This window comes from Lithobates pipiens, unplaced genomic scaffold (assembly GCF_037356315.1).
Source record: "Lithobates pipiens isolate NorthernLeopardFrog02 unplaced genomic scaffold, aLitPip1_a1.2 Scaffold_1, whole genome shotgun sequence".
Lineage (NCBI taxonomy): Eukaryota > Metazoa > Chordata > Amphibia > Anura > Ranidae > Lithobates > Lithobates pipiens.
The window spans coordinates 103,264,228-103,288,802 of record NW_027507685.1 but is presented as its reverse complement, the minus strand read 5'-3'; the positions used below and the strand labels follow the sequence as shown (position 1 = coordinate 103,288,802).

At 45.1% G+C, this 24,575-nt stretch overlaps 1 protein-coding gene across 2 annotated transcripts in view; it reads left to right on the top strand.

Moving 5' to 3' along the window:
* Positions 1–24,575, top strand: part of ASTN2 (astrotactin 2) — a 661,578-nt gene that overhangs the window by 509,372 nt on the left and 127,631 nt on the right. For both annotated transcript variants that reach the window (XM_077468007.1, XM_077468041.1), the window contains one exon: positions 10,182–10,306. In XM_077468007.1, coding sequence (XP_077324133.1) covers positions 10,182–10,306 — 125 coding nt within the window. The remainder of the gene's footprint in view (positions 1–10,181; positions 10,307–24,575) is intronic.

Genomic DNA, 24,575 nt, shown 5'->3' with positions numbered 1-24,575 from the left:
CGCGCATTCGTGGCGTTCCCACATCGCTCCAGTGTGAACCCAGCCTAATAAGCGATCGTTTTTCTGATCACTGTATTAGTGTCACAGGTGACGCTAGTTAGGCAGGTAGGTATTTAGGTTCGCCGCAGCTTTTTATAGCGCCAGGGACCCCCATATACTACCGCATAAAGCCCCCTGATTGCCCCCTAGTTAACCCTTTCACCAGTGATCACCATATAACTGTTACAGGTGACGCTGGTTGGTTAGTTATTTTTTTTATAGTTTCAGGGCACCCGCCATTTATTACCTAGTCTCACTAGTGTACCCCTAAATTTAGGGGTGTCTACTTTCCAAAATGGGGTCATTTGGGGGGGGTTTGTGCCATCTTGGCATTTTATGGCCTTCAAAACTGTAACGCCCTTAGAAAGCCTGAAGGCGGTGCTTGGTTTTCGGGGCCCCGTACGCGGCTAGGCTCCCAAAAAGTCCCACATATGTGGTATCCCCGTACTCAGGAGAAGCAGCAGAATTTATTTTGGGGTGTCATTTCACATATGCCCATGGCATGCGTGAGCAATATATCATTTAGTGACAACTTTGTGAAAAAAAAAAAAAAAGTTTGTAATTTTCCCGCAACTTGTGGCAAAATATAAAATATTCCATGGACTCAACATGCCTCTCAGCAAATAGCTTGGGGTGTCTACTTTCTAAAATGGGGTCATTTGTGGGGGTTTTGTGCCATCTTGGCATTTTATGGCCTTCAAAACTGTAATAGGTAGTGAGGAGTGAAGTCAAATATTTACGCCCTTAGAAAACCTGAAGGCGGTTCTTGGCTTTCGGGGCCCCGTACGCGGCTAGGCTCCCAAAAAGTCCCACATATGTGGTATCCCCTTACTCAGGAGAAGCAGCAGAATTTATTTTGGGGTGTCATTTCACATATGCCCATAGCATGTGTGAGCAATATATCATTTAGTGACAACTTTGTGAAAAAAAAATAAAATAAAATTAAAGTTTGTAATTTTCCCGCAACTTGTGGCAAAATATAAAATATTCCGTGGACTCAAAATGCCTCTCAGCAAATAGCTTGGGGTGTCTACTTTCTAAAATGGGGTCATTTGTGGGGGTTTTGTGCCATCTTGGCATTTTATGGCCTTCAAAACTGTAATAGGTAGTGAGAAGTGAAATCAAAAATTTACGCCCTTAGAAAGCCTGAAGGCGGTGCTTGGTTTTCGGGGCCCCGTACGCGGCTAGGCTCCCAAAAAGTCCCACATATGTGGTATCCCCGTACTCAGGAGAAGCAGCAGAATTTATTTTGGGGTGTCATTTCACATATGCCCATAGCATGTGTGAGCAATATATCATTTAGTGACAACTTTGTGTAAAAAAAAATAAAAAATTTTTTTTTTGTCATTATTCAATCGCTTGAGGCAAAAAAATAAAATATTCAATGGGCTCAACATGCCACTTATAAATTTCCTTAGGGTGTCTACTTTCCAAAATGGGGTCATTTGGGGGGGTTTTGTACTGCCCTGCCATTTTAGCACCTCAAGAAATGAGATAGGCAGTCGTAAACTAAAAGCTGCGTAAATTCCAGAAAACGTACCTTAGTTTGTAGATGTGACAACTTTTGCGCAAACCAATAAATATACAATTATTGACTTTTTTTTTACCAAAGACATGTGGCTGAATACATTTTGGCCTAAATGTATGACTAAAGTTGAGTTTATTGGATTTTTCTAATAACAAAAAGTAGAAAATATCATTTTTTTCCAAAATTTGCGGTCTTTTTACGTTTATATCGCAAAAAATAAAAATCGCAGAGGCAATCAAATACCATCAAAAGAAAGCTCTATTTGTGGGAAGAAAAGGACGCAAATTTTGTTTGGGTACAACATTGCATGACCGCGCAATTACCAGTTAAAGCAGCGCAGTGCCAAATTGTAAAAAGACCTCTGGTCATTTACCAGCAAAATGGTCCGGTCTGAAGGTGGTTAAACGCCCCTGTTAGACAGGGGCAGAAAAATTGGGCCTTAGGCACTGCTGCTGGTGCCACCACACTGCAACCTCTGCCATATACTCTAGTTTTATTGCAGGAATTAGCCCTGCTGCAAAGCATTGCATCAAAAATTGTACTTAAACGCCCCTATTAAACAGGGGCAGAAAAATTGGGCCTTAGGCACTGGTGCTGGTGCCACCACACTGCAACCTCTGCCATATACTCTAGTTTTAATGCAGGAATTAGCCCTGCTGCAAAGCATTGCATCAAAAATTGTAATTAAACGCCCCTGTTAAACAGGGGCAGAAAAATTGGGCCTTAGGCACTGGTGCTGGTGCCACCACACTGCAACCTCTCCCATATACTCTTGTTTGATTGCAGGAATTAGCCCTGCTGCAAAGCATTGCATCAAAAATTGTACTTAAACGCCCCTGTTAAACAGGGGCAGAAAAATTGTGCTGATGGCATCAACCAGAAACAGAAATGTTCTTCCAACATATCAGCGGAGGAGGAAGAGGATAGACAATCAACATAACAGGACAGTCACTCAGCATCAGCATAGGCAGTCTTGAAGGGATGTGATATTTCAAAAAAAATTATTCTGTTACATCAGCTTCAGGTGCTTGGTAGCTGTGGGTGATCCAAGACTGATTCATCTTGATGAAGGTCAGTCGATCAACTGATTCGGTGGACAGGCGCACCCTGTGATCGGTAAGAAAGCCACCAGCAGCACTGAAGGTGCGTTCCGAAAGAACGCTGGATGCAGGACAGGCCAGTAGCTCAATTGCATACTGTGCAAGCTCTGGCCAGTGATCCATCCTCAAGACCCAGTAAGCCAGAGGATTTTCGGTGGGATAGGTGTCCAAGTCTGACCTTGCCCCTAGGTATTCCTGCACCATGTAAATCAGACGCTGGCGATGGGTGCTGGAACCGATCATACCTTGGGGGCTGCGGACTAAAAAATTGTCTGAAAGCATCAGTCAGACGGCCACCTTCTCCACCGCTCCTTCTGACCGATGCCTCAGCAACATGTTGTCCAGGACCAGGAGTTTGTAACCTCCCAGTCTCTGGGAACGCGTTGCACAGACCTTTCTGCAAGGCCTCCCGGAGATGTCTCATCCTCTGCTCCCTCTGCAATGGCAAGATAAGGTCGGCAACCTTACCCTTGTACCGTGGATCAAGGAGAGTGGCCAGCCAGTAATGGTCCCTCTCCTTGATCCGAAGAATACGAGGATCCTTCCGCAGGCTTTGCAGGATCAGGGAGGCCATGCAGCGTAGGTTAGCTGAGGCATTCGGTCCGGAGTCCTCTGGGTCACTAAGGACAACATGATCCGCAGCTACCTCCTCCCAGCCACGTACAAGTCCACGTGTTTCTTGGGACTGTAAATCATCCCTACAAGACTGCTGCTGCTGCTGATGCTGATGCTGAGTGCCAGCCTCCACCTCCATGCTGACACAATCATCCTCCTCCCCCTCTTCCTCCTCTTCCTCCTCCTCATCCTCTTCCTGTGTGATGGGTGGCACAGCAGGAACACTGTCTGGATAAAGGGGGCCTTGAGAGGCAAGGAAGTCCTCCTCTTCCTGCCTCTGTTCTGCCTCAAGTGCCCTGTCCATTATTCCACGCAGCGTATGCTCCAAGAGGTGGACAAGAGGTACAGTGTCACTGATGCATGCACTGTCACTGCTCACCATCCTGTTGGCCTCCTCAAACGGTGACAGGACAGTGCATGCATCCCTGATCATGCCCCACTGGCGTGGTGAGAAAAAACCAAGCTCCCCTGACCCTGTCCTGGTGCCGTAGTCGCACAGGTACTCATTGATGGCCCTCTGCTGCGTGTGCAGCCGCTGCAGCATGGCCAATGTTGAGTTCCATCTGGTGGGCATGTCACATATAAGGCGGTTCTTGGGCAGGTTCAACTCCTTTTGGAGCTCAGCCAGCCGAGCACAGGCATTAAATGATCGGCGGAAATGCACACAGACTTTCCTGGCCTGCTTCAGGACATCCTGTAAGCCGGGGTACCTGCCCAAGAACCGCTGCACCACCAGGTTAAGGACGTGAGCTACACAGGGCACATGGGTCAGTTGTCCCTGTCGGAGGGCGGAGAGGAGGTTGGTGCCATTGTCGCAAACCACCATTCCTGGCTTAAGCTGGCGTGGCGTCAACCACCTCTCGGCCTGCCCCTGCAGAGCTGACAAAACATCCGCCCCAGTGTGGCTCCTGTCCCCCAAACAAACCAGCGCAAGCACGGCATGGCATTGTTTTGCCTGCGTACTTGCATAGCCCCTGGAACGCCTACGGAGCACCGCTGGTTCTGAGGACAGAGCACTGGAATAGGCCATGGAGGAAGAAGAAGAGCAAGGGGTGGAGGAGAGAGGTGTGTCACAACCAATAGTAGCATTTTGGAGGCGTGGTGGCGGAACAACCTCCAAGACTACTGCACCTTGTCCTGCATCCTTCCCAGCTGCCAGAAGAGTGACCCAATGGGCCGTGAAAGACGGGTAACGTCCCTGTCCATGCCTGCTGGACCATGAGTCAGCGGTAATATGCACTTTACCGCTGACCGCCCTGTCCAGCGAGGCAAGGACATTGCCTTCCACATGCCGGTAGAGAGCCGGAATCGCCTTCCGTGAGAAAAAGTGGCGTTTGGGGACCTGCCACTGAGGAACCGCACATTGTACAAACTCACGGAAGGGGGCCGAGTCTACCAACTGAAAAGGCAGCAGTTGAAGTGCTAGCAATTTAGCCAAGCTAGCATTCAACCGCTGGGCATGTGGATGGCTGGGAGTGAACTTCTTCCGCCGGTCCAGCAGCTGGGGCAGGGACATTTGCCTGCTATAATCGGACGTGGGTGTACCGCTAGCAGAGTTCCCGGAAGCACTTGGCTGTGACACACCTAATTCTACACCTTCATTCCTCTCAGAGCAGGTTTCAGAGAGGACTGAAGGTCTAGTGGGGTTGGAGATGCCAGCTGATGAGGAGCAAGGAGAGGTCCGCTTTGTTCTTTGGTGTGGGTCTTTGAGGTACGCTTGCCAACGAGCTGCATGGCAGGTCAACATATGTCTGGTCAAGCATGTGGTGCCCAAGCGGCTGATGTTTTGGCCACGTGAGATACGCTTGAGACATATGTTGCAAATAGCAGCGGTGCGATCTGATGCACTCGTCTCAAAAAAGGCCCACACCAAAGAACTTTTAGAATAACGCGCAGAGGCAGTGCTCTGCACAGGCGGAGCTCTGCGGTGTGATTCAGTCGGTGTGCTGCCCCTAAGCTGGCCCCCGGAGGGCATCCTGCCTCGTTGGACATGTGCCTCCTCCTCCTCCTCCTCCCTCCTTCCAGGCACCCACGTGGAGTCAGTGCCCTCATCATCCCCTCCCTCTTCATCGCTGTAGCAAACCTGGCAGTATGCTGCAGCTTGTGGAACATGACTGCCAGATTGCTGTCCTTCTTGAGCATCCCCTCTCTCTGCGCTCACGCTACTGCCTTCCTCTAGCTGAGTGTCATCATCAGAGCCCACAAAACACTGGGCATCCTCCTGGAGCATGTACCCAACACTGTGCTCAAAGAGTTCAGGAGACTCCTCAGGAGGACGTGGTGGGTCTAGGGAAGGAGTCACTGATGATGACATTGAGAGGAGGGAAGACGATGCGTTGGCAGCTGCTTTGCTACTACCCTGAGACTGGGTGAGAGAGGATGAGGAGGATGAAGAGGGCTTGGTCATCCACTCTACCAAGTCGTTGGCATGTTGCGGTTCAACATGTCCAGCTGCCGAAAAGGACAAGCATGTCCCATGGCCACGCGCTGATGACAATGCACCGCGTCCACGACCAGCACTGTTGTCACTGTTGTCTCTTGCCCTCTTTTATCGGCTCGCGCCTGTCTGCCTCTCCTTGCTGGCCTTCCAGACATGGTAATGGCCTGAAGGGAGTTGGGTAAAACAGCAGTTGGGTAGTTTATATTGTGCTGGAGGCACACAACACCCACTAACTCCTGCAGATGCCTTTATTATAGAACACCAGAGATAAAGGGGTATATACAGATGTATACTGTGCTGTGCTGGAGGCACACACAACTTCCAATAACTCCTGCAGATGGCAAGTGGGCTCAAATAGAGAACAGCTATGTAGGTGGATATAGCGGTATGTACTGGGTACAGAGCACGCAGACAGCACACACTATCTCCTAACACTACTGACTGCAAGCTCTATTATTAAAGATAGATCACTAGCTATATAGGTGAGGTGAATATAGCGGTGTATACTGCGGTCAGGGCACGCAGACAATAACCAGAGAACACCAGAGATAAAGGGGTATATACAGATGTATACTGTGCTGTGCTGGAGGCACACACAACTTCCAATAACTCCTGCAGATGGCAAGTGGGCTCAAATAGAGAACAGCTATGTAGGTGGATATAGCGGTATGTACTGGGTACAGAGCACGCAGACAGCACGCACTATCTCCTAACACTACTGACTGAAAGCTCTATTATTAAAGATAGATCACTAGCTATATAGGTGAAGTGAATATAGCGGTGTATACTGCGGTCAGGGCACGCAGACAATAACCACTACACAACAGCAAGATAGAAAATCGGCCGAAAACTATCGGTGTGTACTGTGTTGAAGGTACACAGAACACCCACTGCTTCAGACGCCAACAAACTACACGAGGCCGCCGCGATGGCGGCCTTATATAGTGTGGGGCGTGTACTACATAGCCTGAGCTATGATTGGCCACAGGCATCCTGCCTGTGGCCAATCATGGCTCTCCTCGCTGCTGGCGCTGCGATTGGCCAAGCATGCGGGGTCACAGTGCATGCTTGGCCAATCATGAGCCAGCAATGCACTGCGCCATCGCAGTGCATTGTGGGCCGTGAGCGCCACGCGAATTTGACGCGAACGGACCAAAATGTTTGGATTTCGCCGAACGGACGAACAGCCAATGTTCGAGTCGAACGTACGTTCGAGTCGAACGTACGTTCGAGTCGAACGTACGTTCGACTCGAACGTACGTTCGACTCGAACACGAAGCTCATCCCTAAACCTGACTAACTATGTAACTATGTAACTTAATCTCATCACACTGTAGGGAGTTTTCCAAAACACCCACTTACCTTACAATCCCCTCCCATCTAAACACAAATTCTTCCACAAACTTCAAAAAATACCATTCCAATACCATTCCAAGAGTTACCAAAACACATGTTAAACATGCCCAAACAAATTATGCACTTTTCAAGCAGAATCAAGCACCTATCATTCCACCAACATACTAGCAAAAGGGAGAAGTCATATTATTCATATACTATACCATTTTCTCTTCAAAGAAAACATTAGCAAACTTATATGAACATGCATATAACAGTACTCACCCTTTCCATGATTCCTGAACATAACCAAGAAAATTTACTTCACTCTAATCTAATTTTCCCCTTTTGGGACATCATATAACAGTGAAAACAGGGGCTGCCTTACCCCCATACAGCCCTGTATCCCACACAACACAACAGATATCTTATTACTTTAATGCAAATGCGATAGACAAGAAAAGCCAGATAGAGCAAAAGTTTTGTGGGTCCCGGTAGTAATTGGTAATTGCCCCATTACCCTTTCCTTATTCTCTTTCCCAAAAAGAGCGTAATATTACGTTTTAAACTTCTCAACAGTCCCACAGGACACAGGCTTCCCAAGAGCCACTTCTTAACAGCCTGGCCCGTCTCACAATTCTCTTCTTAATTAAAATTTATCCAAACCTATCTGTCAAACCTAAGGCAATAAACAATTATTCGTTTACTTCAAAATCAAAGTTTGACCACCATCCTGTCAAGTCCTAAATTCAAATCTAAGCTAGTGCCTCCATCTGTTCTGATTAAAATGGTATTTCTATTTCTCATCGCTATGCGGATGATCAGGATTGTCCTAGAGCGGAGTGTGTTGGTAAAGTGGAGTCTATGGACCACTTTTTGCTGCAGTGTCCCTTTTAACATAGAGGTGTATAAAAGGGTGGGGAGTGTTGTGATTAAAATGGTATTTCTATATACCTGACAAAGACCAGATAGGTATAATTACGGCAATTACCACACTTACGAAACCCGCTCAGCACTGCAGCACTAAGAGGACAGCAATTTTCTGAACACAAGAAGAGATGAGTCAAAGTTGGTGTTCAGAGCTTGTCTGGTTTAATTCTGGGCGGGTCTACAACTTATATGCGCTATTATTAGCCAATCATTGCATAGAACATGGGTGTGGTTAATACAGAGGTGTACATTACATATCATTAATTATTTCATCTGCTTTCATGAGTCACAGTCATGAGTCCTGTGGCCCAGACATATTGAGACACAATTTCTTTATTTAGACAATACAGAATAAAACTGCTTATGCAAGCTATATTTTCTTATATGTATGCTTTATAGGAAAACCACTGCAGTCTGTAAATACAGTTTAAACTAACTAACAGGTTAACCCAAGTTAATCTTATATGAACTTATAAAGATGGAGTCACTCTGGTTCAGCCATATCACAACAGGGAGGGCTCTAGGCATCCCCTTTTATTATCGCATGAGTTATGCGGAGTGGGTGTACGGGGCATTCCCGACTTGCTGGGATTTTGATTTCAATACACTGTTTTTAGTTAGTATAGTTGTCCGTTACTTCACATGGAATGCACAGTGCCAGATTACCCTGCGGAAGAAAGTCCTCTCTGTTGAGGTGGTGGTGCACGATATTCTGGGTGAGGTTGGGAAAATTCAGGGTCTTGAAAGGGGCAGGGAGCCTCGGGCAGTCTGGATAAGGGCATGGAGGATTATCAGACCTGGCTTCAGTGAACTGCCCATCTCTGGGTGAGGAGCTCTTTTCATTTTCTGTTTCCTTCACTTCCTTAGCTTTTGTTGGTTAGTATCTTCTTTTTGAAGAAGGGCTGCATGCATAATGGGTGCAGGTTTGTTTCTTGACCTCACAAGTTTGATGTCTGGTATACTGGTGTGAGTCGTAATAGGATTTATGTTTTTGCTGTAAAGCCTTTTTTGTTTGAGAGCAGATTTGCTATATTTATTTTCATTTATGTAAATATGTATATATTTATATATAATGATTTTATGCTTATTGATTGCAAGACTTTTAATAAAGAAAAATTGGGAAGAATGTCCCTTACATTGGTGATCAGTGGGAAGAATGTTCCTTACATTGGTGGACAGTGGGAAGAATGTCCCTTCCATTGGTGATCAGTGAGAAGAATGTTCCTTACATTGGTGATCAGTGGGAAGAATGTCCCTTACATTGGTGATCAGTGAGAAGAATATTCCTTACATTGGTGATCAGTGAGAAGAATGTTCCTTACATTGGTGATCAGTGGGAAGAATGTTCCTTACATTGGTGGACAGTGGAAAGAATGTTCCTTACATTGGTGATCAGTGAGAAGAAGGCTCCTTACATTGGTGATCAGTGGCAAGAATGTTCCTTACATTGGTGATCAGTGAGAAGAATGCTCCTTACATTGGTGATCAGTGGGAAGAATGTCCCTTACATTGGTGATCCGTGGGAAGAATGTTCCTTACATTGGTGGACAGTGGGAAGAATGTTCCTTACATTGGTGATCAGTGGCAAGAATGTTCCTTACATTGGTGATCAGTGGGAAAAATGGTCCTTACATTGGTGATCAGTAGGAAGAATGTTCCTTACATTGGTGATCAGTGAGAGGAATGTCCCTTACATTGGTGGTCAGTGGGAAGAATGTTCTTTACATTGATGATCAGTGGGAAGAATATTCCTTACATTGGTGGTACCATTATTCCCATGACTGTGACTACTGTGTAGGTACCCAGGGGTACTGTAGATCATCTCTGTGATCTAAAGGTACAAGTCTCTAGGTGCTTCCAAGTTGGTTCAGTATTCTTCTAGACAGCCCTAGAAATGCAAATTTCAAATTTGCCAGGGAAGACGGTGCCTGTCCTCATTCCCTTCCGCTTCCTGTGCCTCCTTCTAGGCCCATCACAAGGGGGTGGGGTCAAGCAGTGACTTCCTAGTTAACTCTGAGTTTTGATAAGTAAAGAAGTCTATGTTTAAACGTGGTCCAAAAAAGAACGCGGAATCAATTTGAAGGCTCCTGGTGGCTAGTACATCCACGCTACCGGTTTGTAACTTTATTGTCAACAACGGTACACTCTAGCAACGTGTGTTGAAGAATTGGATCCTCGTTTTGTCTTTCCACAGAGAGAATAACTTCATTAAAGATTTCCCACAGCTGGCAGATGGACTTCTTGTCATCCCACTCCCTGTAGAAGAACAGTGCAGAGGTGTCCTTTCCGAGCCAAGACCGGACATGTTGCTGCTTACAGGTAGATATTAAAGTCTTGTTTTTGGCACAATTTTTTCTTTTATAATTAAATAAAGCCGTTTTTTCTAATCTACGGCTAAATGAAACTTTCAAACGCTCAATACAATGTTATTTTATATCTTTCTATCTCCAGCCTGTTCGATGTTCGTTCTCTCTCTCTCTCTCTCTCTCTCTCAATAATAAGAAGTTGTAACGTACACTATCCGAGTCTTGATAACTTACTACCACCTCGTACACCCGATCGGATTTACCTCAGACTTTTTTTCCAAAGGGCGTTGATTCACGCTTTTCATTTCACGCTTATCATTTTGCGCTTCTCATTACATGCTTTTCAGTTCATTTCTGAACGACCGTTCGTCAACCAGCCATGTTGCGGAATCGGAGGCGAGAACGTGTTGTTTATAACTGGCCTTGGATTTGTTGCTTTGACCCAAGTCCAGTCCAGGAACAGGAGGAGGAGGAGTTATTGGATCGAAAATTGGTTGCTTTATTAATGGTGACCAATTATGTCATATGCCTTTGCTGCAAGAGCTCTAGGAGAAAAATTCCGGATGATTTTCGGAATTATCTCCGGATGATGGACCCCTGCTTTCACCAACTCTTGCCATTGTTGACCCCCAATATTAAGAAGCGGGAAAACATGCAAGAGGCTTTTATAAAAAAATTTGGTGGAATTATAATGATTTTATTTGGGATATTTTCTATATTTTTGGATGCATAGAATGCACTTTTTGGTTAAGTTTTGTTGGCAGATAGCATGTCTTATTTTTTTTTTTTTAATGCACAATAAAAAAATTGTGTAGAATAATACTTGGATATGTGTTTTACTTTAAATGACAGTTTGGGAGTCGGCAGTTACATTTTAAAAAAATACAAAATAAAATTGACAAGGGACACCAACATAGTTGTATCTTTGATCTTAAAAACTACGGGATAATGGTGTTATGGTAACTTGCACCAAAAAAATAAAAAACAAAAAAAAAATAATACATAATAATATTATTCTTGATATCACTAGAAAAAAAATCCTTTGAAACTTCGTTTGCCATAACTCCATCAGTATCACCAGCAAAGCAGCTTCATTATCCCATTAAAGAAGAAGAGAATTGTGCGCTGCAATTCAATATTTCATAATTTGCCACATCACGAATGTTAATTATCCATTACGAATGCTAGTTTACAAGAGCCAACAGCCCGACATCATCCATTTCCCCTTGGAAAATCTGATCATGTGTACAGGGGCTTCAGCGGGATCTGGTTGTCAAATACTCAAATTGTTAGGGATGAGAAGAAGAAGGGTCTTTATGATATTCATTATCTTGGTGTATCATATAACGCTATTCCTTTAAGTTTTTGGGTTGTTTATCCAAACTAGACATTTTTTTTTCTTGAAATGGATGATAGAGAAATTTATGAATGCTAACTTCAATTTGTATTGAGCTTGAGTGTTTAGTCTTATGATGATGTTTGACAGTTTGGGAGCTTCTGTACATTTCCACATGGTGGCAATGGTAAGTCTCCCTGCTATCAGGACATGTGATACAATTGTTCTATAGCAATGCGGATATACGTCTAGATTTCATTCCTAATAATGCTGTTGCCTTATGTCAGATAATGCAATAAAAGAGGAAACCGAGTTCCAAAAACTTGATAGGTTCTTGGATCTCCAAAGAGTGAAGGTTCTTGGATGTCCAAACAGCGAATGTTCTTGGATGTCCAAAGAGCGAACGTTCTTGGATGTCCAAAGAGCGAACGTTCTTGGATGTCCAAAGAGCGAACGTTCTTGGATGTCCAAAGAGTGAATGTTCTTGGATGTCCAAAGAGCGAATGTTCTTGGATGTCCAAAGAGTGAAGGTTCTTGCATGTCCAAAGAGTGAAGGTTCTTGCATGTCCAAAGAGTGAAGGTTCTTGCATGTCCAAAGAGTGAAGGTTCTTGCATGTCCAAAGAGTGAATGTTCTTGGATGTCCAAAGAGTGAATGTTCTTGGATGTCCTCTACTAATTCCTTACAGCTCCAGCAGATAGGAGAGGTGAAAGGGAATATTCTTTTTTTTTTAAATATTTTTATTGTATGCCAGACAGGGTAAAATAACATACTTGTAAACAGGCAACTACATCACATACGTCGCCGTTGACATCAAATAAGGCACATCAATATAAACAGGAAAATGGGGGGGGATTGGAGGTAGTGGGTACAGCAAGGAAAAAAAAAGGGAGGGGGAGGAAGAGAAAGCCAGTACGAATAAAGAAAGAGAGAAAGTAGGGTAGGGAAAAACAGGGGGGAGCACAGCAATCGCATTTATCAGAAAGAATATGTGCAGGATATGCACCATTGTTGTTCGCGTGTGTTACATCAGAAATGCTCATCTCAGAGGTAGAGGTAATCAAGGTTCGGCTTCCAGTGTCACTAGTGGTCCGGGTAACGACACCATCCCCCGCCCAATCTTGGCAGGAAGTATGCTTAGAAGATCTTGAGATTGTTGAGAAACAATTCCGTCTGAGAATGGTGTCGCCAGATGGACCACAACATGGTAAACCTATCATAAGCATCGTCCGCCTTCGCCTGCAATTCCTCCATGAGCATAGTGTCATTAAGGATATCCACCCACGCTGAAATAGGGGGGGTGGAGTCCTTTTTTCAGTATAGGGAGATGGTATGACGAGCTGCTGAGAGAAAGAATCTCAGAAGACTACTTTTCTGAGACCGGATCGACCCAGGGAGAATGGATAAAAGTGCAGACAGAGGCGAAGGAGGCAACGAAGCCCGATACACATCATTATGAATCGCAAAGATCTTATCCCAAAAAGGTCGAATCCTATCACACTCCCACCAAATATGAATGTATGATCCCTGTGCTCCGTGACATCACCAACACACGTCAGTGGTTGACGGAAACATCCTGTGTACCGAGACCGGGACCCTGTACCACCTCGAAAGCAGTTTGTAGTTCTTCTCTTGGGAAAACCCTGACCTGGAGGATTGATGCGTGTGGGTAAAGGAGGTAGACCACTGTGTAGGGGAGATCTCTAAGTGTAGGGAATATTCTTGACAATCTATAAGTGTTGGGTACCATCTGTTAAGAATAATTTTGGTGAATTATCCCACTGTTCAATACGTGAAGACGCTTTACTAGTGATTGACAGTGCTTTCTGCCATTGTTCCCATGTATAGATTTGTGAAATATCCTTTCCCCATTTTATCATGTTGGGGTTTTTGTCAACTGGAGAGGAAAGGGAAAGAGGGTTGTAGAAATGTCTAATGGCCCCGTATGCGTGATCGGACTTTCCAACAACAAAACCGTGTTTTTGTTCGAAGGTTGTTGTTGGCTCCAACTTGTCTTGCATACACACGGTCCCACAAATGTTAGCCAACAATTCCGAACGTAGTGACGTACAAGATGTACGTGATCTCTCCATTACGATGTGTGAACGTGGTGACGTACAAATCGTACAAAACGTATGATGAGCCGAGAAGAAGGAAGTTCAATAGTCATATGATATCTCTATTACGAACGTGGGAACATACAAGACGTACGATGAGCTGATAAAAAGGAAGTTCAATAGTCAGGTGATATCTCCATTACGAACATACAAGACGTACGATGAGCCGATAAAAAGGAAGTTCAATAATCATGCGATATCTCCATTACGAACATGGGAACGTGGGGACATACAAGACGTACAACGAGCCGAGAAAAAGGAAGTTCAATAGTCATGTGATATCTCCATTACGAACTTGGGAACGTGGTGACGTACAAGACGTACGACGAGCCGAGAGAAATTAAATTCAATAGTCATGTGATATCTCCATTACGAACATGGGAACGTGGGGACATACAAGACGTACGACGAGCCAAGAAAAAGGAAGTTCAATAGTCATGTGATATCTCCATTACGAACTTGGGAACGTGGTGACGTACAAGACGTACGACGAGCCGAGAGAAATGAAATTCAATAGTCAAGTGATATCTCCATTACGAGCGCTAGTTTTACAAGACCGAGCGCTTCCATCTGGTACTTGATTCCGAGCATGCGTGGACTTTTGTGCACACGATCAGAAAGTCCGACAACAACGTTTTTTGGGCGAAAAATTTGAGAACCCTAGCCAACATTTGTTGGTGGAAAGTCCGTCAACAAATGTTCGATGGAGCGTACACAGCTTGTTTCAGCCAACAAGCTCACCTCCAACATTTCTCATCGGAAAATCCAACCGTGCGTACGCAGCATTATTCCTTTTTTTTTATTTGTGGTGTGGGAAATATCTCCATATTTCTGTTGGAATATCATTGCTGTCAGAAAAGTTTATATATATTTGTTTTAGATATGCAAATTTACTGATTTTCCCTTCCACTATGTTCTTGAAGCGTGATGGTAGATTTAGATGGTAGAAGTGATGGGGGTCTTTTATATGTTTTGGTAGTCTTGTTTGGTTCACTCTTTTGCTGATTGATGTATTTTACGTATTTTATTCTTGAAGGTAATGCTATTCTAGTGTCCAAATTTCCCTTTTTGGTTTGAGAATATCTTTCCATGCTATTAAAATGTTGATTTAATAGAAAGGAGGTTTGGTATAATGACTTTTTTGGGGTAATACGTGTTTTGTCACAGAAAAGGCGAATAGGTCGTGGCCTACAGTGGTTTCTTTTTCAATATTTAACCATCATTTATCATTAAGGGATGTAAACCAAAATTTCATTTGGTCTAATAAAGATGCATAAGGATACGTCCTAATGTCTGGAAGCCCCACCCCTCCTAGGTCTTTGGTGGTGGTTGGTATTGAGAATGCTACTCTTGTTTTGTTTTTTTTTCCCATTTCATATGAAATTTTTTAATTTAGTGCTCATTTGTTTAACTAGTTTCCACACCCCCCCCCCCCCCCACAGGGTTGCGCAGCGTCGTGACTGTGCCGTCTTGCTAGGATGCGGCGCGCCCCTGATCTCTGTAAAGAGCCGCGTTAAAGTTAAAGCAACGCAGTGCTGAATCGCAAAAAAAAATGGCCCGGTCATTGAGCAGCCAAATCTTCCAGGGCTGAAGTGGTTAATACCAATTTTTTCTGTTTTGGAGATATGTTGGCAATGCGTTCTATGGAATGCTTTCCTCTGCATCTAGTGCCAAAAGTTGAACGGGTGTTCGATTGTTTTCAATAAGATTGATTGGATTCACCATCCGTCTAGTACTGTCAGGGGCTTGTCTGCCTTTAACAAACCCTCCTTGATCAGGTCCAATGAGATCTGATGTGATAATTATTAAGCGATTGCCTAGAATCTCTCTCTCTCCCATCTGAACAGTTTTAATTTGTATCTCTCTATCTCCTGTCTGAGCAATGTTTATAAACAATGTTACTTTGTATCTCTCTATCTCCTGTCTGAGTAATGTTTATAAACAACATTACTCAGTATCTCTCTATCTCTTGTCTGGGCAATGTTTATAAAAAATTTACTTTGTATCTCCCTATCTCCATCTGAACAATGTTCATAAACATGACTTGTTACTTGGGAGTAATTTAACAAATACACTGTGCAATTTGCAAGTGTAGTTGCTCCAGAGCTTAGTAAATGAAGTGAAGCTTCACTTTGCAAAGAGTACCCAATCACATGCAAAGAAAATAAAAACAGCATTTTTTTTCTGTACAATGTTTATAAACATTGTTACTTTGTATCTCTCTGTCTCCTATCTGATCAATGTTTATAAACAATGTTACTTTGTATCTCTATCTCCAGTCTGATCAATGTTTATAAACAATGTTACTTTGCTCAGACAGGAGATAGAGAGATACAAAGTAACATTGTTTATAAACATTGATCAGACAGGAGATAGAGAGATACAAATAACATTGTTTGCAAACATTGCTCAGACAGGAGATAGATACAATGTTTACAAACAATGTTATTTGTATCTCTCTATATCCTGTCTGAGCAGTATTTGCAAACAATGTTTCATTGTATCTCTCTATCTCCTGTCTGATCAATGTTTATAAACCATGTTACTTTGCTCAGACAAGAGATAGAGAGATACAAAGTAACATTGTTTATAAGCATTGCTCAGACAGGAAATAGAGAGATACAAATAACATTGTTTGTAAACACTGCACAGACAGGAGATAGACACAAATAAATTTTTTTGTAAAAATTGCTCAGACAGGAGATAGAGAGATACCAATAACATTGTTTGTAAAATATGGTCAGACAGGAGATAGATACAATGTTATGTGTATCTCTCTATCTTCTGTCTGAGCAATGTTTACAAACAATGTTATTTGTATCTCTCTCCTGTCTGAGCATTGTTTATAAACAATATTTCTTTCTATCTCTCTATCTCTTCTCTGCGCAATGTTTATAAACAATGTCACTTTGTATCTCTCTATCGCCTGTCTGATCAATGTTTATAAACCATGTTACTTTGCTCAGACAGCAGATAGAGAAATACTAAGTAATATAGTTTATAAACCTTGATCAGACAGGAGATAGAGAGATACAGAGTAACATTGTTTTTAAACATTGCTCAGACAGGAGATAGATACAAATAACATTGTTTGTAAACATTGTATTTATCTCCTGTCTGATTAATGTTTACACACAATGTTACTTTGTATCTCTCTATCTCCTGTCTGATCAATGTTTATAAACAGTGTTATTTTGTATCTCTCTATCTCCTGTCTGAACAAAGTAACATTGTTTATAAACATTGATCAGTCGGCGATAGAGAGATACAAAGTCACATTGTTTGTAAACATTTATCAGACTGGAGATAGAGAGATACAAAATAACATTGTTTATAAACATTGGTCAGAGTATCTCCTCTCTGATCAATGTTTATAAACAATGTTACTTTGTATCTTGCGATCTCCAGTCTGAACAATGTTTATAAACACTGTATCAGGTTTTAACAGCATCAGCTTCCACGCCTTCCGTACACAGTAGCTCCCAGCTGTCATTGTGATGAGCATGAGGGCAAGGGGGAGGCTAGAGAGGGGTAGAAGGACTGGACATACTGCATACGTCCTGTGTGCTTTGATGGCATGTTTTGGATGTGCGTAGTACGCCCGTTGTCCACAACTGGTTAAAACTCTATTTTGGAAATTGCTGGTAGGTACATATGGGAGGTAGGTGACCTCACTACTCCTGACCTACCTAGGATGAGCCACAGACAGGCTTTGCCATCGTTTTCATCACATGCAAGATCTTCTACAGCCACCCAGTGGAGCACGATGAAGACAAGGCTATAAAGGATCTCCCCTCACCGGGTCCATTGTTTGGGTTGAGGATTTCATTAAAATTTTATGCCGGATAATTGAGTTCTATTACTTTACATTACATTTAATACTTAATTGGGTAAAAAAATGTGATTAAATACCAATTATAAAATCCAATAGCACTGCAATGCACCAAAGAGCGCCAGCTTCTCACCGTCTCCACTGATGTGGAGCCCTGCCAGGCAGGCAAGAGTATAGAAAGTGAGACAATCCTGTGACACCGCTCTCCTGGAGATGTCCCAAGGGACCGGGATTAAGCTCAAGGGTTCAATTTTTCTCCAGCAACACAAAGCAACAACGATATCCTTGGTGCAAATTAGACGCTGTGACCTAGAGCTGCAAAAATATATACTGGCGACTCGCATTAAGGGCCCATTCACACACACGCCTGGTTGGTATCAGTGGGAGGAATAGTGCCCCATCATTGATATCAGTGGGAGGAATAGTGCCCCATCATTGGGGTCAGTATAAGGAATGGTGCCCCATCATTGGTGTCAGTGGGAAGAATAGTGCCCCATCATTGGTGTCAGTGGGAGGAATAGTGCCCCATCATTGGTATCCGTGGGAGGAATAGTGCCCCATCATTGGTATCAGTGGGAGGAATAGTGCCCTGTCATTTGCTGTCAGTGGGAGGAATAGTGCCCCATCATTGGGGTCAGTATAAGGAATAGTGCCCCATCATTGGTGTCAGTATAAGGAATAGTGTCCCATCATTGGTATCAGTGGGAGGAATAGTGCCCCATCATTGGTATCAGTGGGAGGAATAGTGCCCCGTCATTGGTGTCAGTGGGAGGAATAGTATAAGGAATAGTGCCCCATCATTGGTGTCAGTATAAGGAATAGTACCCCATCATTGGTGTCAGTGGGAGGAATAGTGCCCCATCATTGGTGTCAGTGGGAGGAATAGTGCCCCATCATTGGTGTCAGTGGGAGGAATAGTGCCCCGTCATTGGTGTCAGTGGGAGGAATAGTGCCTCCCCTGCTGGAAGTTCGCAGCCATCTCCTGGGCTGTCAGGTGACATGCCTTCCTGTGGACAAGCGGATCTCTCTGCCCCTGGAGAGGACGAAGGCTCGCAAGCCATTCGGGAGCGAGTGGTGGATGGGATAAAAGTCCTGAATCGGGAGAGGGATAAGCTTTACAAGCTACGAGCGGAGTTGAAGCATCTGCGAAAGGCAGCCTGAGGGCTTACACAGCCAGAAACGTGGATCCATGAATCCGGAGATCCAATTGGCCAAAGTCCGTGTGGACCATCAGGAGACCATCGTGGCCATGATGGAAGGTAGAGATGGGCCCTTCAAGGAGAAGCTTGGTAACGACAGGAGGTTTGGAAGGGTGACAAAGATGGAGGTGGAGGAGGAGACCCCCAATTCTGCCCCCCTGCCCCCCCAGGGAGAGGTAAGCAGCCCCATGCCTTCCCAGGACTCAGGAGGCATGCTGAGGGCTATCCAGGTCATGGAGTCTCCTATGCGGGGGGATCAGTTGGTATTCAATGAGGAGGACATTGCTGATGATGTACCTGATAAGGTAAAGCCTGCCAAGTCCCATGTTGTGAATAATGCCCCGTACACACGAGCGGACTTAAGTCCGACAGACTTCCAAAGGAGTTCCGTCGGAGTTCTGCTGGAATTCCGACGGAGTTCTGACAGACTTTTCGGCCGAACGGACTTGGCCACACACAATCACACTAAACTCCGACGGATTCGAACGTGATGACGTACGACCCGACTTGAATAAGGAAGTTCATAGTAGTAGCCAATAGCTGCCCTAGCGTCGGTTTTAGTCCGTCGGAGTAGCATACACACGAGCGGAGTTTTCGAAGGGGACCGGGTCCGGCGGAGTTCCTTCGGGAAAATTTGAAGCATGTTCCATATTCTAAAGTCCGTCAGACTTTGGTGAATCAAAAGTCCGTTGCAGCCCACACACGATCGGATAGTCTGACGGACTCGGTCCTTCGGACTTTGGATGTTGAAAAGTCCGCTCGTGTGTACGCGGCATTAGACTGTGTTTGTGCCTTTCACTGATACTGACAATGTGCCTAATGACAGTCAGGCTGCTAATGCTGTGTGCAGCAATGTTGTGCCTGCTGATACTGTTAATCCTGTGTGCAGCCATGTTGTGCCTGATGATGTTGCAATGCAGCAAGACTTACATTTAAAAAGTGTAATTTCTGTGGATGAACTACAGATGTCAGCAGAGCCCATTAACTCTTTGTTAGCAGAGTCCAAAGCTGTTTGCCCCACTGCTGCTGAGGACTCTACAGCGCAGCATCAGGAGACAGCTGGTACTGCAGCAGTGACTGTGACCATTCCGGATGGGAGATTGAACATTTCTGTGACTGATAACAATCACTCCAGCACCAGTGTGATGGGCAATCGTCCTGCTATGGATTCTGCTAATTCACTTCAAACTGTTAATAATGACAATGCTAATAATAATAATGTACAGACTAATGTGACTTCAGTGTGGAGCCTTGGCCCTGATAAACCTACATTTGCTCAGGTGGTATGCTCTGCTCCTGGTAGCTCCACTCCCAAGCGGGGTTTTCCCCTACAGCCTACCACTTTGGGCACCTCCAGATCTGGTCTTGGGTCTCTGGCTTCTGCTGGGGGTCCCAGAAGTAATGTATTAATTCTGAAATGGGAAGGTGGTGCAGTCCCTCCAGCGCGGCGTGCGGTGGTGGATCTGATTCTGGAAATGGGTTTTGGGGCAAATGACCTGTATGCCTTTATACATGTGTCTGGGACAAGGGATTATATGGTTAGCTTCACCAGGCCAGAGGGTCTTGACCTGTTATGGGAGCGATGTGAGGCTTGGTGCAGGTCAAGACCTGAATGGGAAGGTCTGGCCCCAGTTGCGATTTCCCAGAGGTCAACAGTAAAAAAAAAAAAATTATTCTGACTAATGAGAGTGTCCCCGCTCAGGATTTAGAGGTTTGGTTGCGGAACTATGGGGAGGTTTTGATTAAGCCCAGCAAAATCCTTGATGAGCATAACATCTGGACTGGGGGTTGGTCAGTAACGGTCAGGTTGGCCAGGGATGGGAATGTTATCCGTCACCTGCCCTCCTCAGCTTTTATAGGGAGGGATAGGATGACTATTTGCTACCCTGGTCAACCGAAGCTGTGTCACCGCTGTGGAGAAAAGGGGCATTTGAGCTCCTCCTGTTCAGCCTTGATATGTTCAGTGTGTTGGGGTCAGGGTCATATGGCCAAGGACTGCAGCGATATGATCAGGTGCAACCTGTGCCTGCGCCTTGGCCATCCCTACAGCAGATGTCCTGAATAAGGATGACCCGAACACCCCCCGGTTCGGTTCGCACCAGAACTTTCGAACGGACCGAAAATTTGTGCAAACTTTAGAACCCCATTGAAGTCTATGGGACTCAAACGTTCAAAATAAAAAGTGCTAATTTTAATGGCTAATATGCAAGATATTGTCCTAAAAAGGGTCTGGGGACCTGGCTCCTGCCCCAGGGGACATGGGTCAATGCCTAAAATGATTTTAAAAACGCACGGTTTTTCGGGAGCACTGATTTTAATGACGATTAAAGTGAAAAAAAGTGAAATATTTATTTAAATATCGTGCCTGGGGGGTGTCTATAGTATGCCTGTGAAGTGCCATGTGTTTCCCGTGTTTAGAACAGTCCCTGCACAAAATTACATTTAACGGAAAAAAAGTCATTTAAAACTGCTTGCGGTTTTAATGTAATATCTGGTTCCGGCAATATGGATGAAAATCATTGAGAAAAATGGCATGGGTAGCCCCCCCTGCCCATTACCAGCCCCTTTGGGTCTTGTACGGATATTAAGGGGAACCCCGTACCCATATTAAAAAAAGGAAAGGCGTGGGGCCCCCAGGCCCTATATACTTAGAACAGCAGTATACATGCGGTGCAAACAAGACAGGGACTGTGTAGGTTTGTTGTGTTAAGTAGAATCTGTTTGTAATTTTGAACTGGTACATTTTTTAAAGTGTAGCTCCAGTCAAAAAATAAATTTTTAAGCTTTTTGGAAAACATAGGGAAGGGTTATCACCCCTGTATAATTTTTTTGCCGTACGTCTTTTTTCATCACTTCCTGTTGTCTCCTTCTATTTGCAAGTAGGAGACGTTTGTAAGTTGGATGTTTGAAAGTAGGGGCCTATATGCTCTGCAGAAATGGCGGAACAAGGTGTTGGTGTTGCCACAACATTGTAAGCCCTCAAAGTGACACTTGGTGGGCGCTGGAGCGCCCTGCTGTGAACGATTATATGAAGAATAGATATGAAGTGGTAGAAAAATTGAGCCTTTGGTGATTGTGGTGGTGGTGCTGGTGCCACAACACTATAAGTCCTCACAGTTACTCTCGGTGGGCACAGGAACGGGCCCTGCTGTGAAATATTATATCAAGAATTGTAATTACATGCCCCTGTTAAACAGGGGCTGAAAAATTGGGCCTTAGGCACTGCTTGCTGGTGCCACAACACTGCAACCTCTCCCAGATACTCTAGTTGGAGTTCAGGAATAAGCCCTGCTGCAAAGCATTGCATCGAAAATTGTAATTACACGCCCCTGTTAAACAGGGGCTGAAAAATTGGGCCTTTGGCACTGGTGCTGGTGCCACGACACTGAAACCTCTCCCATATACTCTAGTTGTAGTGCAGGAATGAGCCCTGCTGCAAAGCATTGCATCAAAAATTGTGTTACATGCCCCTGTTAAAGAGGGGCTGAAAAATGGGGCCTATACACTGCAACCTCTCCCATATACTCTAGTTGTAGTGCAGGAATGAGCCCTGCTGCAAATCATTGCATCAAAAATTGTAATTTACAGGGGCTGAAAAATTGGGCCTTAGGCACTGCAACCTCACCCATATACTCTAGTTGTAGTGCAGGAATGAGCCCTGCTGCAAAGCATTCCATCAAAAATTGTGATTACGCGCACCTGTTAAACAGGGGCTAAAAAATTGGGCTGGTGGCATCACCCAGAACCAAAAAGGTTCTTCCAAGATATCAGCGGAGGAGGAAGAGGATAGACAGTCAACATAACAGGACAATCACTCATCAGCATAGGCAGTCTTGAAGGGATATGATATTTAAAAAAAAAAAAATCGGTTACATCAGCTTCAGGTGCTTGATAGCTATGGGTGATCCAAGACTGATTCATCTTTATGAAGGTCAGTCGATCAACTGAGTCGGTGGACAGGCACACCCTGTGATCGGTAACAAAGCCACCAGCAGCACTGAAGGTGTGTTCCGAAAGAACGCTGGATGCAGGACAGGCCAGTAGCTCAATTGCATACTGTGCAAGCTCTGGCCAGTGATCCATCCTCAAGACCCAGTAAGCCAGAGGATTTTCGGTGGGAAAGGTGTCCAAGTCTGACCTTGCCCCTAGGTATTCCTGCACCATGTAAATCAGATGCTGGCGATGGATGCTGGAACCGATCATACCTTGGGGCTGCGGACTAAAAAATTGTCTGACGGCCACCTTCTCCACCGCTCCTTCTGACCGTTGCCTCAGCAACACGTTGTCCAGGACCAGGAGTTTCTAACCTCCCAGTCTCTGGGAACGCATTGCACAGACCTTTTCTGCAAGGCCTCCCGGAGATGTCTCACCCTCTGCTCCCTCTGCGACGGCAAGATGAGCTCTGCAACCTTACCCTTGTACCGTGGATCAAGGAGAGTGGCCAGCCAGTAATGGTCCCTCTCCTTGATCCGAAGAATACGAGGATCCTTCCGCAGGCTTTGCAGGATCAGGGAGGCCATGCAGGGTCCGGAGTCCTCTGGGTCACTAAGGACAACCGCAGCTACCTCCTCCCAGCCAAGTACAAGTCCACAGGTTTCTTGGGACTGTAAATCATCCCTATAAGACTGCTGCTGCTGATGCTGAGTGCCAGCCTCCACCTCCATGCTGACACAATCATCCTCCTCCTCCTCCTCCTCCTCCTCCTCTTCCTGTGTGATGGGTGAGACAGCAGGAACACTGTCTGGATAAAGGGGGCCTTGAGAGGCAAGGAAGTCCTCCTCTTCCTGCCTCTGTTCTGCCTCAAGTGCCCTGTCTATTATTCCACGCAGCATATGCTCGAACATGTGGACGAGAGGTACAGTGTCACTGATGCCTGCACTGTCACTGCTCACCATCCTTGTGGCCTCCTCAAATGGTGATAGGACTGTGCATGCATCCCTGATCATGCCCCACTGGAGTGGTGAGAAAAAAAAACCAAGCTCCCCTGACCCTGTCCTGGTGCCGTAGTCGCACAGGTACTCATTGATGGCCCTCTGCTGTGTGTGCAGCCGCTGCAGTATGGCCAACGTTGAGTTCCACCTGGTGGGCATGTCACATATAAGGCGGTTCTTGGGCAGGTTCAACTCCTTTTGGAGCTCAGCCAGCCGAGCACAGGTATTAAATGATCAGCAGAAATGCACACAGACTTTCCTGGCCTGCTTCAGGAAATCCTATAAGCCCGGGTACCTGCCAAAGAACCGCTGCACCACCAGGTTAAGGACGTGAGCCACACAGGGCACATGGGTCAGTTGTCCACCACATGCCTTCCACATGCCGGTAGAGAGCTGGAATCGCCTTCCGTGAGAAAAAGTGGCATTTGGGGACCTGCCACTGAGGAACTGCACATTGTACAAACTCACAGAAGGGGGCCGAGTCTAGCAAAACTGAAAAGGTAGCAGTTGAAGTGCTAGCAATTTAGCTAAGCTAGCATTCAACCGCTGGGCATGTGGATGGCTGGGAGTGAACTTCTTTCTACGGTCCAGCAGCAGGGGCAGGGAAATTTGCCTGCTACAATCGGACGTGGCTGTACTGCTAGCATAGTGCCCGCAAGCACTTGGCTGTGACACGCCTAATTCTACACCTTAATTTCTCTCAGCGCAGGTTTCAGAGAGGACTGAAGTTCTAGTGGGGTTGGAGATCCCAGCTGATGAGGAGCAAGGAGAGGTCCGATTTGTTCTTTGGTGTGGGTCTTTGAGGTACACTTGCTAACGAGCTGCATGGCAGGTCAACATATGTCTGGTCAAGCATGTGGTGCCCAAG